Source organism: Corvus kubaryi, unplaced genomic scaffold (genome assembly GCF_017639235.1).
Source record: "Corvus kubaryi isolate FWS band 111438036 unplaced genomic scaffold, C.kubaryi_AGA036_p1.0 137, whole genome shotgun sequence".
Lineage (NCBI taxonomy): Eukaryota > Metazoa > Chordata > Aves > Passeriformes > Corvidae > Corvus > Corvus kubaryi.
The window spans coordinates 19,563,903-19,582,301 of NW_024580671.1; the positions used below are offsets into that span (position 1 = coordinate 19,563,903).

Sequence of the window (18,399 nt, forward strand, 5' to 3'; positions counted from 1 at the left end):
AACAGCTGAAAAGAACAGTAACAAGCATCATCTTTGCTGTTCCTCCATAAGCAATTCCTCATCTCAGTCTAACCCTAGCTTCATTTAAGTTACAACATTCCAGACCATATTCTTTTTTTTCCCTCTACTTTGCTCCAAGGAAAATCATTAGCATCCTGTTCTCAATCGTATGCAAATTTCTTTTTGTTTCCTCCTTTCAGCTATCGCACCATGATTTTTCCTAAATAGTAGTAAAACTTCACAGATTAGAAGTGTAACATAGAATTGAGAAAAATCTAACCGATTCCAGAAAGAGTCTACTGCCTATTCTTTTTCCATATTATATTACCATATTATAGCAAAGAAACTCTTCTGACTCTGAGTAAGACACTGTATAACATCAGAAGTGGATGATCAAAAGATGGATGTATGTGAAAAATAAGTATTAAGAGAAATCCAGTTTGCCACGTGTTTCTTACCTATCCGACCCTTAGAAAATACCCTTGTGATTGAATCATCCCTACAATACTTACTTTGGTGCTTGAATGAAATGTTGCTCTCAAATTTTCTTCTTGCTTATTTAAGTGCAAGTTTTCACTTTCTTGTTTCAGTGGTATTCCTTCATATTCCTCTTCTTCAGTATCTTCACCATCCACATGTTCAAGTATGACAAAGGTTGCTCTTTCACTTTCAGGTCCTGGGGTTTTTTCTGCTAACCAACAATTACTGCCACTTTCAAAGCCATCACTAGAGTTTGACTTTTTCTCCCTAAGACTACAACTATCTAAGAGAGGCTGAGGTATCTCTTTTTTCCAGTCTGTCATTTCAGAGTCCGCAAAACAGGAGCCAGCATTTCTGTGAAACTTCTCCTCAATCATGCTTTTCCTATTCCAGCTTTCTTGGGTATCTTGCAGATTATTCAGATTCTGAAAGACAGCTTGTTTTGGTACTGACTTGCAAGATATTTCATTATTCATGATCTTTGGAGACACTGCCATTTTGTTTTCTTGAAGCCTTTCACAAGACCCAGCTATGAAAGACACAGGACTATCAACAGATTCCTCCACCTTTTCATCATGTTCCTTACTTATTTCGTCATCATCACAGACATCTCCAGTTCCCCACTGAGCATCCCCTTCATGCTTAGCTTTACTGAAATACTCTAATTTCTGATTAATTTCCCCTTTGGGTTCTGTTTTCTCCTCTTCCAGTATTTCATTAGACTGAGTTTCTTCATCTTCCAGCTCTTCCTCCTCCTGTTCATCTTCAGTAAAATCTTCTTCATCCTCCTCCTCCTCGTCTTCCTCCTCATAATCTTCATCACCATCTCCATTGTCATTTTCATCCTCTTCCTCCTCCAATTCTTCTTCATCCAGGTTGCTTGCAGCTGAGACATCTTGATTAAACAATTCTTCACTGTCTCTTTTGTTCACATTTGCAGCTGATGGGATTTTTTCTTTGAGACTTTTCTTTGGCGACTTAGGACTTTCAATTCCAGAACCATCACCATCATCTTAAAGCACAAAAAAAAAAAAAAAGGACAATGCATGTGAACAGAAGGAATTATGTAAACAGTAATAGGCATGTTATCAGATTAATGTACAAGAGAGAAGCCATTTGGGAATGTCTGGAATTGGAGAGAGGTGAGGTTGGGCAGGATGGAGGATGAATCTGATGAAGGAAAAAGGCTTAAGAGGGGATTAATATCTTCATTTTAATGACTTATTTTATTCTGAATTACTAAGTGCTGTGTTTTCAAAATGCTACTTTTCTCATTTACTACCACAAAAAACCCCCCAAACCAACTAAAAAACCTACTTATCAAGTCTACCTTATATATCAGTATATCATGCAACCTTTTGCAAATAACTTACTGTTTTTCCTGAACTGATGTGAAGCACTCATTAACAGTGTCAGGTTTGGCTTCTGCAGCTTCTGTAAATAAAGATTTATTTAAGATTTTTTTTTAACAGCAACAACAACAAATCTTTTGTTCACATCAAGTCTTGAACAGTAAATATAATCAGACTGTCCTTATGATAGTGCTGGCTCCATCCTATACTTCTAACTACACAAACACTCCTCTCATATCCAATTGAGTAAGTATTTCACACTGTGGAGGCATCCTTCTGCAAATTGTTTTCAAAAATGTTTACGTGCATAACAGTTCTAAAATTCTGTTTCTAATATTTGTAATATGTAAATAAAATTCAATTATATTTAAAACTGCATTTTCAGGATGCTTACTTGCAAATGTGCACAAGGTAAGTAACTGTTAAGATCCCCATACTTAATGCAGAAATTAGTCCCTGCAAGTACACTTTAAAAATATCCCTAATCTCAAAATCGTGACAGAAAAATGTAACATTTCTATTTAAATTAGTGCAAGAAAATGAAATCAAGTTAAAACTAAACATGCTTGCATCTCCAGCATTACAGGTGGGCTGAACTACCACACTCAGGTTCCACATCACTGCCAGTGCAACAGAATTGATCCAGACATCACTCAGAAGTTGATAATTCTACAGGTCATTAGTAAAAACAGTAGGCATGAGAGCTTGTAACTGATAAAAAGAGTACAACCCCGAGCACTCAAAAAAAAAAAAAAAAAAAAAAGAGGAAAAACATGCAGTGTGAGATCACATGCAAGCACTGAATGTCATCTTATACAAGAAAATAGATGATGACCCATCTGAGTAACTCATCTGTTCATTGAGCACTCTTGAGGAACCTGCTGAGGAAAGGAGAACTAGGTGATGAAGGATTTTTGTAGCTCTTGATAAATAAATATCCTTTATCACTTAGGAATCTATCCCCAAATTTACAGGAAACAGTAACAATGTTTGAATAAGAAAAGGACAGGTTGTAATACTAACTTACAAACTTTTAAGGTCTGCAACTATGACTCGTATGAACAAGGAAAAGTAAAACTATGGTTGTCTTGTCACGTACTGCTTGCTTTGCTCCAAATTACAAATCTACTGCATACTCTGTCACAGCTACAGGTCCTTTAGGAAAAACTCACAGCAGAAGGAAGGCTGGCAGGCCAGAGATTGCTTTAAAAAGCAAACAATACTGGCTGGAACTGCAGTTTCTTTCAGTTCCAAAGAAAATTTGCCTTCAAACCCCTTATTTTTACAGGACATTTTCCCTGTAAATGCACCATACCTTGGGGGTAAAATCAAGTTCCTCTTCCTCAGAGGTATGCCAACTGTCATCGCTCCCCTCTTTCTCAGAGCTTCTTCAAAAGCAAAGCAAAATGAGTACTGTGTCTCTCATGTCATTCCTCAGGTAAGTGTTAGGTATTTTGAAAGTCTCACCTTATTGAGTCTCCTTGGGAGAAGTCATCTAGTGCTGTTCAAACATTAATCGACATGTTGAAATTAAATTTAGCATGCTAAAAATTAACCATCTAAAAATTAAACATTAAACATGGACAACTCTACAGATCATAACAGAATGATGCTTTGGGTAGTAAATTCAACACACGGCGGCATAAATGACTGCATTTCCAAAACAAAACTGCTTCTTCAAACAACACTTAATTTAAAGAAAAAAAAAAAGGAAATAAAAATACCAGAGCTGTATCTCTTTTGGACTCTTATACCTAGAAGTTAAAAAACATAGAAACACGTCTAAACTAAAAAAAAAAAAAAAAAAAATTAAAAAAAGTGTAACAGTAATATGTTACGTTAGTAAACAATTAACAAAATTGTGGTGGTTTAGCAAGACATTAAGTAGAAGAACTTCCAAAGTACTCATCTCACACACAAGTACAATCACATGCAGGGATTTATTATTTTATGCAGCATTATGTACAACATTATGCTATATATTACACTATCCACTGCTCTACCCAGTTACAGATTATTTTGCAAATGTAATGAAAATCAAAAAGCATAATCAAGCTCTAAAGCTCAAGTAGAAGAATCAGCAACAGCTCTGCACACTGCACCAAAAAGGGAATCAGCAGACAAAAGTGGCAAACCCAGGGCATTCTATAGCACACTCCAAGCCTTCATCAGTGTTACAAACACGACTTGCACATAGGATAATAGGATAAATCAGGTCAGAAGGAACCTCAGGAAGTCTCTTAGCCTGCCTTCTCAAATTGGGCTCAGTTATGATGTCAGGTAAGGTTGTTCAGGGCTTTATCCAGTCTGGTCTTAAACACCTCCAAAGATGGAGACTGTACAACCTCTCTGTTTTACTGTTCACACATTCAATTAGGAACTATTTTGTTACCATTTGTGCCTTATATCTCCGTCTCCTGTCATGTACCACTGGGAAGCACCTGGCTTTGTCTTCTCACATGTACTAGAAGTTGCTGATAGGTCCCCTGCAAATTCCTTTCTTCTCTAGGCTGAAAAAGCCCAGTTTCCTCAATCTGTCCTCAAAGGGCAAATATTCCTGTCCCTGATGAATCCGATGGCTTTCCACTAACTTGCTCACTGTTGAAAGGCCAATCTCTCTTGCACTGGAGGCTCAGATTACACCCAGAACACTGGGGTACAATGGGAACACAATCCAGAGAGTGCCAAGTAGAGGTGGATAATCACTTTGCTCAATCTCTTGCCTATGCTGCTCTTAATAAACTCAGGATACTGTTGCCAGGGCACCCTGCTGCCAGCTCATTCTCAGCTCACTCTGCCAAGGCCCATCAGGGTTTCTCAGCAAGGCATCTCTTCCTGCCAGGCAGTGCCAGCACCTTTTCTAACAAGGGGCTGTTCCTTTCTGTGCTCAGATTGCACTTGCCCTGGCTGAATTTTGCAAGACAGGCCTGACAGTTCATTTACACAGCCTGCCAGAGTAAATGCCTCTGAATGACAGCACTGCCCTAAAGTGCATCTACTGATCCTCCCAACTTAGGGCTATTCGCAAACTTGATGGGAGCACACTTTAGCACATCACTGATCTACTAAAGAAACCTGAACTCTAGGAATCCAGCTTCAAGAGTGCTAGAACCTCTCAACTATCAACAACTACGATGAAACAAAAGGGCTCTTCAATTCCCAAAACAGAAGGGGAAAACAAACACAACTTCCACATAGTAGCTATTTCAGCATTCCTCAAGTTCCTTATAACTAATTCTTGGTAACCAATCCAAGGTCTTTGGCAGAATCATTAAAGGGAAAAGAAAACAAAGGCACATCATGCCTGAAGACATCCCCTCTACTAGCAAGAAACACAAAAGAGCATGGAAATTTTGTCTGTTCTAAAGACAGGATTTATGTGGGAATTTTGATGAGTACATCTCCTGACCCGCACTGGGCTTTTAGACAATAAAATATAGTGTTCATGTCACGTAGAGAAAACCTAGAAGCTGAAACCACCAGTGCAAGGACAAGCTATCAGTTAAAATACCAACAGTCTCTAATTGTTACCATTTCCTACTGCAAACACATGCTATTTAAATAATATTAATTAGTTGTACATACCACAGTTTCCTGTTAACTCAATCAGTACCAGCAGTCTAACCTACCTGCTAATGTCCCAAGCAGAATAAAAATCTGTCTCCACCAGTGCGGAGCAGTCAGTTATCACTCTTGACAGGTGACTTCAGTTATATTTTCAATAGTACAGTCGTAAGTAATCAAAAGAGATGAGTAAGTTTTCCGAAATTTTGCTTCCAATGAATATATTAGCTCAGTTGGGTAGAGCATGCTGCTAATAACACCAAGTTTGTGGGTTCAATCCCTATATGGGCCATTCACTTAAAAGCTTGATGATCTTTGTGGGTCCCTTCTAACTCCGAATATTCTGTCATTCTGTGAATAGTAACTTTAAGAATGATCAAGAGCAGGTCACATTGTCCTTTAGAAGGCAAGAGCGAAAGTTCATGAGCTAGCTTTCAGAGAGAATTCTGATTACAGCAGAAATGGGATCTAGAAAAGCAGTCTCTGGGGACTGCTTGTTTCTACTTTAATTGAAGCCCATTTCAGAGTAACAGAAGTGCTTGTTTAAAAATAACATTATTTACTACCACCAATGACAAAAAGCAAACACTAAATTCAATAATAAAGAACCAATGCAAAACATGCAAACAAACAAAAATCACGCAAAGCCTGCTCTCTAATGTAGTTCATAAAACCAGTACCATCAAAATAGGGACCTCCAGAATAATAAACATCATAGATGTGTTGATATTTGTATTGTACAGCACATTTCATATTTTAAATGCTACTGTATAAAATACCTTTCCTTGATTTTCCTGCTCTTGATGTCTGGTTAGGAGATTGTTGCATTCCTATATCCATTTAGGAAAAGGCATGGAAAGGACAGATGGAACAATGACATCAGAATAAACTGGAATTTCCAGAAACTTGGAAAAACATAAGCAGTACATCAAAACAGCTACAGCAATGGGAGAACATACTGTGACTATCAGCCTATTCTAGAGTTAGAAGTGCTGGAAACAACCCAACCACAATCTACTGAACTCTGCTCTCAAGGGACAGTGTCAAACAGTAACTTATTGTACTTGCTCCATGTAAAACATCCATATTTCAATATTCTGAAATACTGAAACTGATTATCAGAAATATACTTTACTGACAACTTTGTATTTCCCTCAACTTGACTACTCCTCGTCTAGCACAGCTGCAAATGAAATTCCTCCCTGGTTGTAGAGTGCCTTACACATACGGCACACAAAATTCCTTATTCTAAGCATCTCAAAAATCCATATGTGCCTAGAACCAAACTTTGGAGATTATCCAGAAGTTTCAAGGAAATCTTGGCTCCCTGTACTCAGACCAGCATGCAACTTTGAGACATTATGTTATTTACACACACTCATCTTAAGTTACAGTATTAGCATGTTTGTTATCCCTAGCTAAAAAAGGAACCCAGCAACTTGTTGCCTTAAACCAGCTCAATCTTAAAAGTTGTGTCAGTTAGTGCCTGATGCAAACATAGGCCACTTCCAGTTTGAAGAGTCCTGCTTACATTGATATAACCATGCTGAACCATTCACATACAAAAGCTACGCCACCAGCCAGAACACAGACACAACAAGAGGGCAGCATGTTCCCCCAGGGTTATAGAGCAGGCCACAATTGGACCAAAATGGGTGCATTGACTGGTGTATCATGTATATGTGTTTGTGTGTGTGTACATGCCAGTGTGTTGTGGAACACAAGTTCAAAATATAAATCACTATGAATCTGCTCTACCCATCCCACTTAGTAACAAATCATTCTGTTATTGCAGCTAACTGACACCAAATTTCTTCATGATGTAACATTTCTCTCAGAGCAGAAAGGAGTCCTGCCTATATTGACTTTACCACATGGAATGAATGTGGCAAAATGACTTGTATCAAAAAAAGATACATATAAATAGTTGAGAAAGGACCTCATGATGGTTTCTCAACCCTTCTACATTTCTCTGTTTTCTTAAAAGATGATACAGGACAGCTTTTACTGACCTTGGGAGATATAAATCACTGAAGCCCTTATTTCCTTTCTAAGAGCTCTATGATGGAAACCAAACAGTTTCCGTAGGGACCCAGGAACACGAAAGGAACAATACATCACACAGTAAATATTCAAATAAACAAAAGCCAAATTCTAAAGTAGACTGAACTGCTCATTAGAGGAGAGTATTTTGAAAAATATTCAGCAAGTGCAAAAGCAGCAAAAGGAACAAGGACAACACTGAAGATCCCAGAAAAACTGTACAGAAGAGCAACAGAACAAAAATAATTCCAAAATGGGTTTCCCTGTTCTCTTGAAATCATTCCAACTTCTCCTCTAACAGAAGCTCAAAGTCTGTTACTGCAGCATATCACAAGGACTCTCACAATCCAGGACCTGTACTTTTTGTGTGCAAGCTAGAGACTGCAGAATTAATGCAGGTAAATATTCTCTATATGCTACTCATCTCTCAGAGACAGTAACAGTGTCCACTGTTTGGGCAAAAGCAACATTTTCCTGATTAAACCATTTGTACCAAAGCCTTTCAAAAAAAAAAAAAAAAAAAAAAAATCCTGCAATCTATCAAGAAACTTTCAAAATCTCTGACTAGATCAAATCAAGTGTTCCTAAGCCAAAGGAACAAAGTCTGACTCTAAATTAAATTCCTGTATCTAGGAAAAATCAGTGATGAAAAATATCCCATATTTTGCTCATTTTTCTTGACATATTTAAAAATGGAGTACGGAACTGCACTTAAAGGAATAATGAACTGTATTTGAGCACTGTCTTCTGCCCACTTCCCACATAGTTCCAATGTAAAACCCTTAAAAACTCAAAAATAATAAAATATCCCACTTGTAGGGCTTGAGATGTAAAGTACAAGACAAATTATTTCATTCATACTCAGGTATTCATTTTCTAAGATTTCTCGAGGACTCTGAGCTCATAAGCAGAGAGGATTTTTAAAACTCACTGAAGGAGTTGATTCTATAAAAAAAATTATTACCTTGCGATCCAGAAAAGCAATTAAATTGCCTCATGATCAAAAAATTATTAAAATTACAGAAAGTGGAAGAAAAGCATTATTTTTATTGTAAATCAAACTATGTTTAAGCCAGTACAGCATACACAGACACTGCGATGTTATTGCTAACAAAGTTACTTTTCCAATATAGTATTTGCTAAGTACATCTCTGCAGCACTTACATGACAACTGTTATAACTGATTTTGAGAAGTAAGACATGCAAAAAGGACCTTAGTGCAGATGGAGCTATTAACATTAAAATGAAGACACAAACTCCGGGAAAATCAACAAGACACATACCTTTCTGCTCATTTCTCTGTTGCTTCCCAACTACAGAAAGAGGAACAACTACTCAGGTGGAACCCACTGCTTTTGTAATTGGATTTTCACAATCTGAGTGGCCATCTCTAGGTAAAAGTACACACTTGAAAAATAAAAACACTTTTGCCTAGCTTCTTCCCTATCCCCCTTCTCTCTCAAGGAAAACCCATAGAGATGGGCAGTCTGACAAACAGAAAGTAACAACCCTAAGAAGTGAACACAGAATGCAAATCAAATGCCTTCACAGCCTGACAAGCAGCACTTACAACTATCATCAAATAAGCACATTCACAAAGCTTTTGCTACTCCATCTGATGCCTCCACTAAAACCAACGGTGAACACAGTAAGCGCTAACAACACAAATCCACTAAAGAAAAGCGGCTCCTCTTGAGCTACTCCATGGTTAAGGGTCTTACCTCCTCTGTCCACAGCAGGTGCACCCAGTGTAAAGCCAGCAGCTGCTGCCCGGTGTGGAGTGCCAAGTGCTGTGATGCCTTGTGCACCACCCCCTGTAGAAGGTTCTCCTGTGTTTTCCCAGTCTGCATATTCTGCCAGTTGTTTACTAAGACTGTATAGAGAAAGAGAGGAAATATATTTGATAAAAAATAATCACATACTTGTATACACCATTTAACAGAAGAGTTAACAGCCACTTCTTATCCACCCTACACATATTCATAGTCATATAGATTCATATACTCATATGCACTTACTGCATGACTATTACACACTTCAATATTCACTAGAGTCATGTTCACTCTCTAAATATCAAATTCAAACCTACAAAGTTATTAACTCCTGCTTGGTACCTGTCAAGTTCCACCTCTGGATAACTGTAGGATACAGACATATTTTAGAGTTTATATTGAGCAAATGTGAGCTTAGCAGTAAAACCCGAAATCTAACAGAGAACTCTGGGTAAAAATTTTCCTCAGCTTTCAAGTTAACACTAGACACTGGAATGATACATAGCAGAAGACAAGAGGAAATGGCCACAAGTTCTGCTAGGGGAGGTTAAATTGGATATTAGGAAAAAATCACTTCAGCGAAAGGGTCGTCAGGCATTAGAACAGACTGATCAGTGAAGCTGTTGAGTCACCAGCCCTGGAGGTATTTGGAAGATGTTGTAGATTGGCACTTAGGGAGGTGGTTTAGTGGCAGGCTTGGCAGCGTTAGGTTGATTCTTAGTGGCCTTTTCAAATCTGAGTGATTCTATGAAGACATCACTGAGCACACCTTTCATACAAGTGCCAACACACCATTAAACATACTTGGTGCTGTTTCCACAAATTATCAAAAACCACACTGATAACTGACAACTTACTCTAATGATACAGTTTCAAATTTACCTAGAATATCCATGAATAACAGCATAATCCTCAGCTGTCCATCCATTAGAGTCTTTATGGGAAACATCAGCACCATACCGAAGAAGAATTTTTATCAGATTAAGCTCTCCACCAGAAGCAGCAGTCATAAGTGGGGTTCTGAAGGATCCAAGAAATATGATATGAAATAGATTGTTTTACACAGTCACTGTAATTATTTTTGTTTCTGTTTGCCCTCAAAAAAGTATTCTCCCCATTACTTTAAAATGAACAAAAGCATTTTTCATTAAGAGAAACAATAAAATGGGAGAGGGTCTCAAAACAATTAAATGTTTAATCTTAAAGCTTCCACACAGACAACACTTACAAACTCTACTACTATGCAGGAGACAGCTTTCAATTTGAGGGAATGCCGCTGAGCTAGTGGCAGGCTTCCTGCCAGAAAGGCCAAAACAGACAGTAACATTTTGCAATCCTCAATGTGGAAAGCATCGAACGAGACAGCAAGCCACTGAGGCATGGCCATCTTTCACAAATCACAGAAGAAACTGCTGCTGTGTGGCTCCTTGTTTTGTATCTTTTCAGACCTCATTGCCATGCCTCTCTCCAGCCAACTTTAAGAATATTAGAGACACCGATGTAAAGTTTTGACAGCCCCTCACCTTTCACATTGATCTCGAGCATGCACGTCAGCACCTTTTTTAAGGAGAAACTCCATTATTTCTTCATGATGTTCGGAGATAGCAAGAATAAGAGGGGTATATCCCTCCTGAAAGGGCAGATAAAGTTAGAAATCAAAGTAAAAAAAAAACAACCCTTCAAGAAAAATATGAATGAAACTTTTGGAAAGCACTTCATTAACAAATATAAAAATTTACCTTATTTTGGGCATCAATATTGGCATTATTCTCAAGCAACAGCCCTGCTAAAGTAGTATTACCAGAGAGGACAGCCAGGTGAAGGGCAGTGTTGCCATCAGTGTCTGCCAGATTTGGGTCAGCACCGTGTTCTAGTAGAATAGCCACACATTCTTCTTGCTGGCACTGTACTGCCTGGAAACAAAACACAAAAAACTTCAGCATTTACATTTCACTTTGTTGCAATTCCTCCAGCTTCCCAATACTGGGAATTAAGAGCACCTTCAAAGATTAGCTAACATATGCCCATTCCACACCAATCACAATATGCATGTTTTTACAAAGGCCTACATAAAGAATACTGAAAAATACGTAATTTAGTTCAAAATCAGTAGACCTCACTTGCAAGAACATACCATAGTCCACGTACCTTCATCAGTGGTGATCTGTTATCATTGTCAAAAAGATTTATCTTACACTTGTTTTCTACTAGATACGTAACTACATCCACATGGCCGTTTGCACAAGCAAGATGCAGAGCTGTCCTAAAAATTAAACAAATTGAATTAGCACAGACAGGGATAATTTCACACTTTTTTGATAAACAGATATGACCACAAGTTTCACTTAGCAAATTGCAAGCTTAAGAACTCACTCCATTACGAGTACCACTAGCTGCAAACCAAATGCTTGGGACTTGCTAGCAAAAACCCTCCACAGCATCTGCTTAGTAAGGGGATATTTCCTTCACTATAGACCTGAATCTGCAGAGATTCCTGTGCCCAGGTGTTGGGTACTGCCCTCAGTGGGACTACACACATGGCACAGCAACAGAGACCAAAAGTAGGGAATCTGAGGACTATGGCAAGTAAACTTCTAAGTTTTTCTTTCATCATTCATGGGAAAGAAGTGTATTGGAGATGTAGGAAATGGGTTTCATCACAAGAATATTAGAGTTTCCCTGCACTTTGAGAATTTCTCCTTTTTCTCTAGCTTTTTTACTACTGAAGCAAAACCAAGAACGTGCTTGCACCAAAGTGCCTCTAATAACATGTAGCAAAACAGAAAGCAGAACACTAATCCTGACTACAGGAAAGTAGTTTTTCACTTTCCTGTAGTGTTCAACTATCATAGTCATAAAAAGTTTTCTACAGAGGAAGTCCTCTCTGAGGAGGCAATACTGTGTTTCCACATTATATAACCAGCACAGGAAAAGTGAACTTTTTTCTTCGATTTAAAGCCTTGCCAGAAAGAAAAGGGTCCTTCAAACCCCAGAACATCTTAGGTCTGATGTCAATTAACCAGTCTACTTATACACAAAGACACAATCATCAAGGAAGTCCTTGCATGTGTTTCCTCCCTTGAAGGTGACGCAATAAGAATTCTGCAGTTCCCCAAGAACCATAGGGATCACCAGCACTAGTTTTGAACCTTATCACTGTAGGTAGGTTCTCTGTATTTAGAGAAGCTCAGCTAACCTTCAAAATATTTTAGTACCTTGTTGAGAGGCCAAGGTACAACAGCTCCCTGGCTGGGTGGGAACAGAGAGGGGAAGGTACACAAATGTGGCACATGATGCAGGAACTCAATAATTTATAACGAAGATACTCCTTGTTAGATGGCAGCTGATGGGGCCCCCTCTACAGACTCCAGGATGAGGACAAAAAAACCACACAAGACTTCAAAGAACTTGTGATGTCTTGCTACAGACAGGGAAGAGACTGAAGCATCAAGGAAGACCTCCTACTTCTGAAGAAATAATTGACTGAGATTATCTGAAAGCTAACCAGGACTGGTTATGAAACCAGTCTAAAAGCTTCTATTAACAAGCACGAGGAAACGTGACAAACCTGAAGTCACTAACTATGGGCTCATCGCTGCCATCCTCAGCCAATCCTCTCAATCTGCCTAGCGGAAAGGAGTTGGCTCTGCTTGGAGCAAGGCCTGCTGAGCTCCACAGAAGATCCACTTCAGGGAACAGGCTGGCAGAGAACATCAGAGTGTTCAAAGTTGCCTGTCCCCACAAGAGACTGCAAATAACACCGAAGCTGTTCTGCCACCAGCCCTAGGGACCCTGCTCAGACTCTGCTTCTCCTGCTGCTGCTGCACTCACATACACTGATTACCCACGGGGCAGAAGAGACCTGCTGATCTCTGAGCAAACAACCCAACCAGGAGGCGTCAGGGAAACAGCAGCTCGACAGCACACGCTTTCAAAGGCAGTTAGCCAACAACCCAGGACCTACAAGCTAAGCAACGTAAAGCTCTACAAGTTCACTCCGACAAGCAGCTGACCGGGTAAATCTCTCTTAGTGATTAGCTTTGACCCAGGATTCATGACTAGCCGGTATCATACCTACATGTGCTTTCAACTCTGTGCCAAGTTTTGTCTACCTTTTCCAGCAGGGCTGATGGCTTCCCTAGACCATGTCTGAAAAGCCTTCTCTCTCCTGACTGATGCTGTTCCATACACATTTTTTGGAGGTCCTATGGGCTACAGGACCCACTTTATGGAAGGAGCCTGTAGGTGTGAGACTTGCTACATCCCTGGGGTAGTATTTTGGTTTTGGAAATCCCAAGAAGCAGAACTGAGACATTCATATGAACAACACACACATTTCAGCCGTTACTTCATAGATTTCCCATTCTTCACTTCTACTTCCAGTCATGTCTTTCAGTCCCTGAAGGATGTGATGGAGCTCTGAAACACAATTGCATCTGACGGTCATTCAATCCCACATCACACCCACAAGCACTGCGAGGGCACAGGTGGCCCCTGGAACCCTCAATGCTTGGTATAGCATACACCAGCTGCAGCAAGCAGGCAGACTGTCCAAAGGACCCCTGTCAGGTAAGCTTTCCAGCACTGAGCATTGTTATGCCAAAAATCACTGCAATGCTCTAGAACTTACACTGCCTTGTGTCTTGTAAAATTTGTTTTGGGTTTTTTTTTTTTACACTGTGCTACTTTATTTCCCCAGTTATAACACTGATAATAGCTTGACACACAGAAGGAAACCTTGGTAGAGGAAACAAAGACTTCTAGACAACACTTTAAAATACCAAAATTAGCCAAAGTATATACCAGGCCTGCTAAGATCTGATGACTATTTCTGTAAATGCCATTGGGTACCCTGACTCAGGCAAATGGAGCAGGCACAAAATGCAGTCAATTCACCTTAAACTGCATCCCCCATCTCCAGCTGCATAATCAAATACTAAATGCCAACATTCAGGCACCTAACCCCAAATACTAAAGTGATGCGTACTGTGCTCTTCCTTGCTTGTCCTACAAATCTAGGTGGTTTTAGGGCAATAAAACTAGATGAGTTTTATTGCTGCCAGAAGTCCATCCTTCTGGACAGCCAATCTAGGAAGCTGAGCTGCTCTGCTTAGCATCTCTTCAGAATTATCACAAAGGATTTCACTCTAAGACTTTTCAGGAAAGGTGATTCCCTTATGCATATGATAGATCACTAGGAACTATGCTGCAGCCCAGGGCTTCTCCTTACGGTAGAACTGTTAAGTGCTTGCTGTGCTTGATTCAAAACCCCACACAACAGCACCTGTCAGAAGCAACAGCTTCTCCTGCAAATCACTGACCAGATCTTCTAGTCCAAGGTACTGATTAGCTGTACTAAAGCCTCAGAGCAAAAAACTAACTGCGACCTAAAACCACACTGTGGCTTAGGCTGCCCCATCACACTCATAAAAGGCAACTGTGCATGCAGCATCAATAAACAACATGTTTATTTTGCGTTATAAATCCTTCCTAACTGCAGTGCCCACCTTTCTTTAAGTTGCTCCCAGCTGAGGCAGTGCATCCTTCGGGCTCAACTACTGAACCTGCACGCTGAGCCCTCAGAGGTACATAGAGATAGGTGCGATTACACTCAGACTTCAAACCCTGGCTGGAGAATGGCCATGAGGCTCCCCTTGCAACCCCCGTTTGCCAGGCTAAGACTTCCACTCCTGCCCCTCTGGGCACGGACATACAGCTCCGGGAATGAGGGCACCGAGGAGGCCGGCTCAGAAATGGTGAGGCGACAGTTGGCCGAATTCAAGGGGTTTTTGGCACCACAAGCCTGCTTCCCACAGCCAGCCGAGGGCTGCTCTCGGCTGAGGCGCCCGCCCTCCCGCTCCTCACAGCGACGCTGCAGGTCCGCTCCTGCGCCGGGGGGCTCCCGGGGGCCGCTACAGCTGCACCTGGGGCTCCCGAGACCGCCTCGCGGCTACCGCCCTTACCGCTCCGCCTTGTCCCGACCGTCGATGCCGTATTTCCTCAGTCCCTGCCGCACCTGGGCCAGGTCGCCACTGGCGGCCGCGCGGTGTAGCTTGCCCAGGTCCTTCTGCCGAAGCTCGTAGGCACCAGCGGGGCAGGGAAGGGAGGCGCTGCCGGGCGGCGGCTGCCCCTTCTTCTTCCTCCCGAACCCGAAGATCCTCTTCATCCCGCGGCACGGACACAGGCACGTCTAAGGAGAGCGACGGCGGGAAGCACCCGGCGGGCTGTATCGTGCCTCAAGCACGGACAGGGAAGGGGAGCTCCCAGCAGCGTCCTCGACGCGACGCGGCTGCTGCGGAACGAACCTCGCGCGCGGCGGCAGCCCCGGGGCAGAGACAGCGCCAGCCCCGAGCCCCGACCCCGCGCACGGCGAGCACCGCGCAGGCGCGGGAGGGCAGCGGCGGACGGGCCCGCGCAGGCGCGGCCGCGGGAGGCGGAGAGTTCTCCGGTGGAAGCCCAGGGCGCTTCGTGCTGCGTGGGTGCTGCTATCAGGCTGGGGTGAATGGGTGACAAGAACAGACAACACGGATTAATACAGGAGGAAAGGGGGTGGAGCGGGACTTCAGACATCATCTAGTTACGTGCCTGACCAGATGCTGAAGAATATGTCTGGTCCAAGTAGCTGGGATCGCAAGCTGCCGATTGAGATGCAGGTTGAGCTTTGGGTGGGAGCTCGAGACAAGAAGCCGTGAGCTGCCAACCTTCGGGATATCAAATGGAGCGAAGACGGGCGACGCTAATCAGGTGAATAGACTCTGAGAGACACAGCAGGAGCCTGGAATTGCCGACTTTTTGGATAACAAAGGAGATGAAGACCGGTGACGCCAGCGAAGTCGTTGGACATGGAGAGTGGGACAGGAGCCGACGACTCGGGCGGAAGAGCGAGACGGGCTTGCGGCGCGACTGTGAGGCTGTAGAAGCCCGGGGTTCTTTATGTAGGTGCCCTCCTCAGAGGCACCAGCTCGAGCTGTTTCTGTGTTACTGCACAGGAATACATTGCTTTATGGAACGAGGTACCTGAGACTCTGCTATGGAAAACTGGGGTCGAACGGGTTAGGAAACCTGGTCTGACTGTGTGAGAGTGGGGGGTGTGAGACGCCCCTCAGCTCACTGGAGCCGCCCGCCGTGAAGGGGCTGCGCTTCAGCAGTGAAAGCCTTTGGCCCTGGGTGTGTGACTGTCAGAGAGGTTTGTGAATGGTCAGACTGGGAAGTTTCCGTAACACGCATGACAGACTCAGAAAGTTACTTTCTGGTAAATGGGGCTAAGTTGGCGCCGACCCAGAGGAATGCAAACATGCACGTGGACGGACTTTATGAAAACGTAGTACAGAAAGCAAAATATTTGGTATCGGTAAGTTTGGAATCATTCTCAATACTGTACTGCTACAGTGATGCCCCTGGGTAGTTCAGATACCATGTCATTTGCGGGCGATGCCATGGTACAGTATACCCTAGGGTATTTGGCTAAGGGAACACCTTGCCAGAACACTTTTTCCTATCTTTAGAAGCTACTTTTTGCATATGAATTTCTGAAAAACAGATGGCAAACAAAACCTAATTCAAACAGAGGAATGCATTTCACAATGATTAGCAGTGAAAATATTTATTGCAATGGGACAGGAATATAATGCCACTTTTGAAGGAAGTGATTTAGCCCTTTGAAGTATTTTCCTTCATCATTAAGAATGGTACATATATTAAAATCTTTATTTTCCTTCCCAGAATGAATCTTCACAGCTTTATCAAGTATGTTTGCTTCTGCAGTATTCTCTCGTACCGAGGTGACTGATGTACAGTCAGTTTTAGTTGATTCTCAGTATATTAGCAGTGTTATTTTTTCAGACGTGATGTCTAGAAAGAAGAGCCAAAATAATAATCATTTTAAAAAGATGGAAAAATACTTTTTTGCTGAAACCACAGCTAAGTAGGTTCAGGTTGCAAAACCTAAATTTCTATGAGTATTAGGAAATTACTATGAGTAACTATTTTGAGAGTGTCTCTGTAGTCTGACCATTTAATGGGAAAATGGAGAGCAAAATGCATTTTTTAACTGGATATATTTGTTTTCTTCTAGTCATCTTAGAAGAAAGGCAAGTTTATTTATTTATTTAGAAGATGGCAACATGGAGTAAACACGAGTCATCTCTATGCTCTTCAGGAGGAAGTATTTAATCTCAACTTCTTTTTCAAGTGGACACATGCTCAGCCACACATAGTTTTGTTTTTACAGGTTACTCCACAGCTAAGACCAGGAGACCCTAATTCCATGTCAAATATTCCAGAATGGTATCAATAAAAACCCCTGTGATTACAGTGTCAGCTTTAGTTGGTGGTGACTTTGATAGCTGAATGGGCTAAAATTTGGTTTCATGCTTTTAAAGATAAGGGGATCCTGATGAGGTCATAGAGTCATATGGGTACAACAGGAACTATTCATTCATTATTAGCCAAAAAAGATGCAAAATAAATAGCAGGACTGTCACTAAACCAACTGTCAGCTGTTTGTATTGATCTTTGTCCATACTATTTCTTTGTGTTGGATCAGGGTGCTGTTGAAGATATCAAAGTGTTTGTTTTTAGTTTTTTGATCCATTTCTATTTTTATTTTTATAGTTCCTTTTTGGATTTAGGTTTGGGGTTTTTTTTTTACTTTTTGTATTTCCTATTCTGTTGCCTTTTCTGCTCAGTGTTCTCCGCTTATCTGTAGTTTTCTCAGTGTCATCTAATAACAGCTGTTTCTTTTCTTGTGTGCATGAAATGTTTCATTCCTGTTCCCAAATTCTTGTTTCATTACAAAACTCGTGTATCACGGGAAGATTTCCAAATAGGGCTTAAGTGTGACTTAAGTGTTGCATAAGCATTGGTATTTGGGTTAGTCTGCTAAAGGTATCCTTTCCTTCAACATGATTCACTGTAACTGGATAATTGAGCTCACAATCTTTGTACAGCTGAGGTATTAAAATGGCAGTCTGAAATTCCCCTTTGCCAATATGGCTAATTTCCCTATTAGACCACCCGATGTATTTTGTCTACGGGAAGGAAAAGTGTCAGTAAAGACTTGGGCTGATAACAATATGCTGCTAAGTATCTGGTTCAGTACACCTGCTTTGCAACTGCTGTATTTATAGAAGGAGTGGTACAACTTAGAAAAGCTGTCTGGGACGACTGCATGTCTTGGCAGTGCCGAC

The 18,399-nt window shown here is 41.3% G+C and overlaps 1 protein-coding gene and 1 long non-coding RNA gene across 11 annotated transcripts in view; one reads left to right on the forward strand and one right to left on the reverse strand.

Moving 5' to 3' along the window:
- Positions 1-15,594, reverse strand: part of LOC121659699 (ankyrin repeat domain-containing protein 26-like) — a 42,334-nt gene extending 26,740 nt beyond the window's left edge. For 3 of the 10 annotated variants that reach the window (XR_006014416.1, XM_042018097.1, XM_042018093.1), the window contains exons 1-11: positions 15,175-15,594; positions 11,360-11,474; positions 10,951-11,124; positions 10,735-10,841; positions 10,094-10,231; positions 9,161-9,312; positions 6,176-6,226; positions 3,300-3,333; positions 3,148-3,220; positions 1,854-1,914; positions 513-1,492 (exon numbers count right to left, since the gene is read on the reverse strand). Coding sequence is in view for 9 of the 10 variants with exons in the window: in XM_042018097.1 (XP_041874031.1) it covers positions 513-1,492; positions 1,854-1,914; positions 3,148-3,220; positions 3,300-3,333; positions 6,176-6,226; positions 9,161-9,312; positions 10,094-10,231; positions 10,735-10,841; positions 10,951-11,124; positions 11,360-11,474; positions 15,175-15,377 (2,088 nt within the window). In the remaining variant the exon portion in view is untranslated. Of the gene's footprint in view, positions 1-512; positions 1,493-1,853; positions 1,915-3,147; positions 3,221-3,299; positions 3,334-6,175; positions 6,227-9,160; positions 9,313-10,093; positions 10,232-10,734; positions 10,842-10,950; positions 11,125-11,359; positions 11,475-14,718; positions 15,123-15,174 lie in introns of those variants that run through there. The other 7 variants (XM_042018094.1, XM_042018099.1, XM_042018098.1 and 4 more) reach the window with 7 other exon arrangements.
- A 24-nt stretch (positions 15,595-15,618) lies between these two features.
- LOC121659701 lies at positions 15,619-17,702 on the forward strand. Its single transcript, XR_006014418.1, has 2 exons — positions 15,619-16,562; positions 17,286-17,702. It is a non-coding gene; the product is annotated as an uncharacterized LOC121659701 (long non-coding RNA).
- Positions 17,703-18,399: the final 697 nt, after the last annotated feature.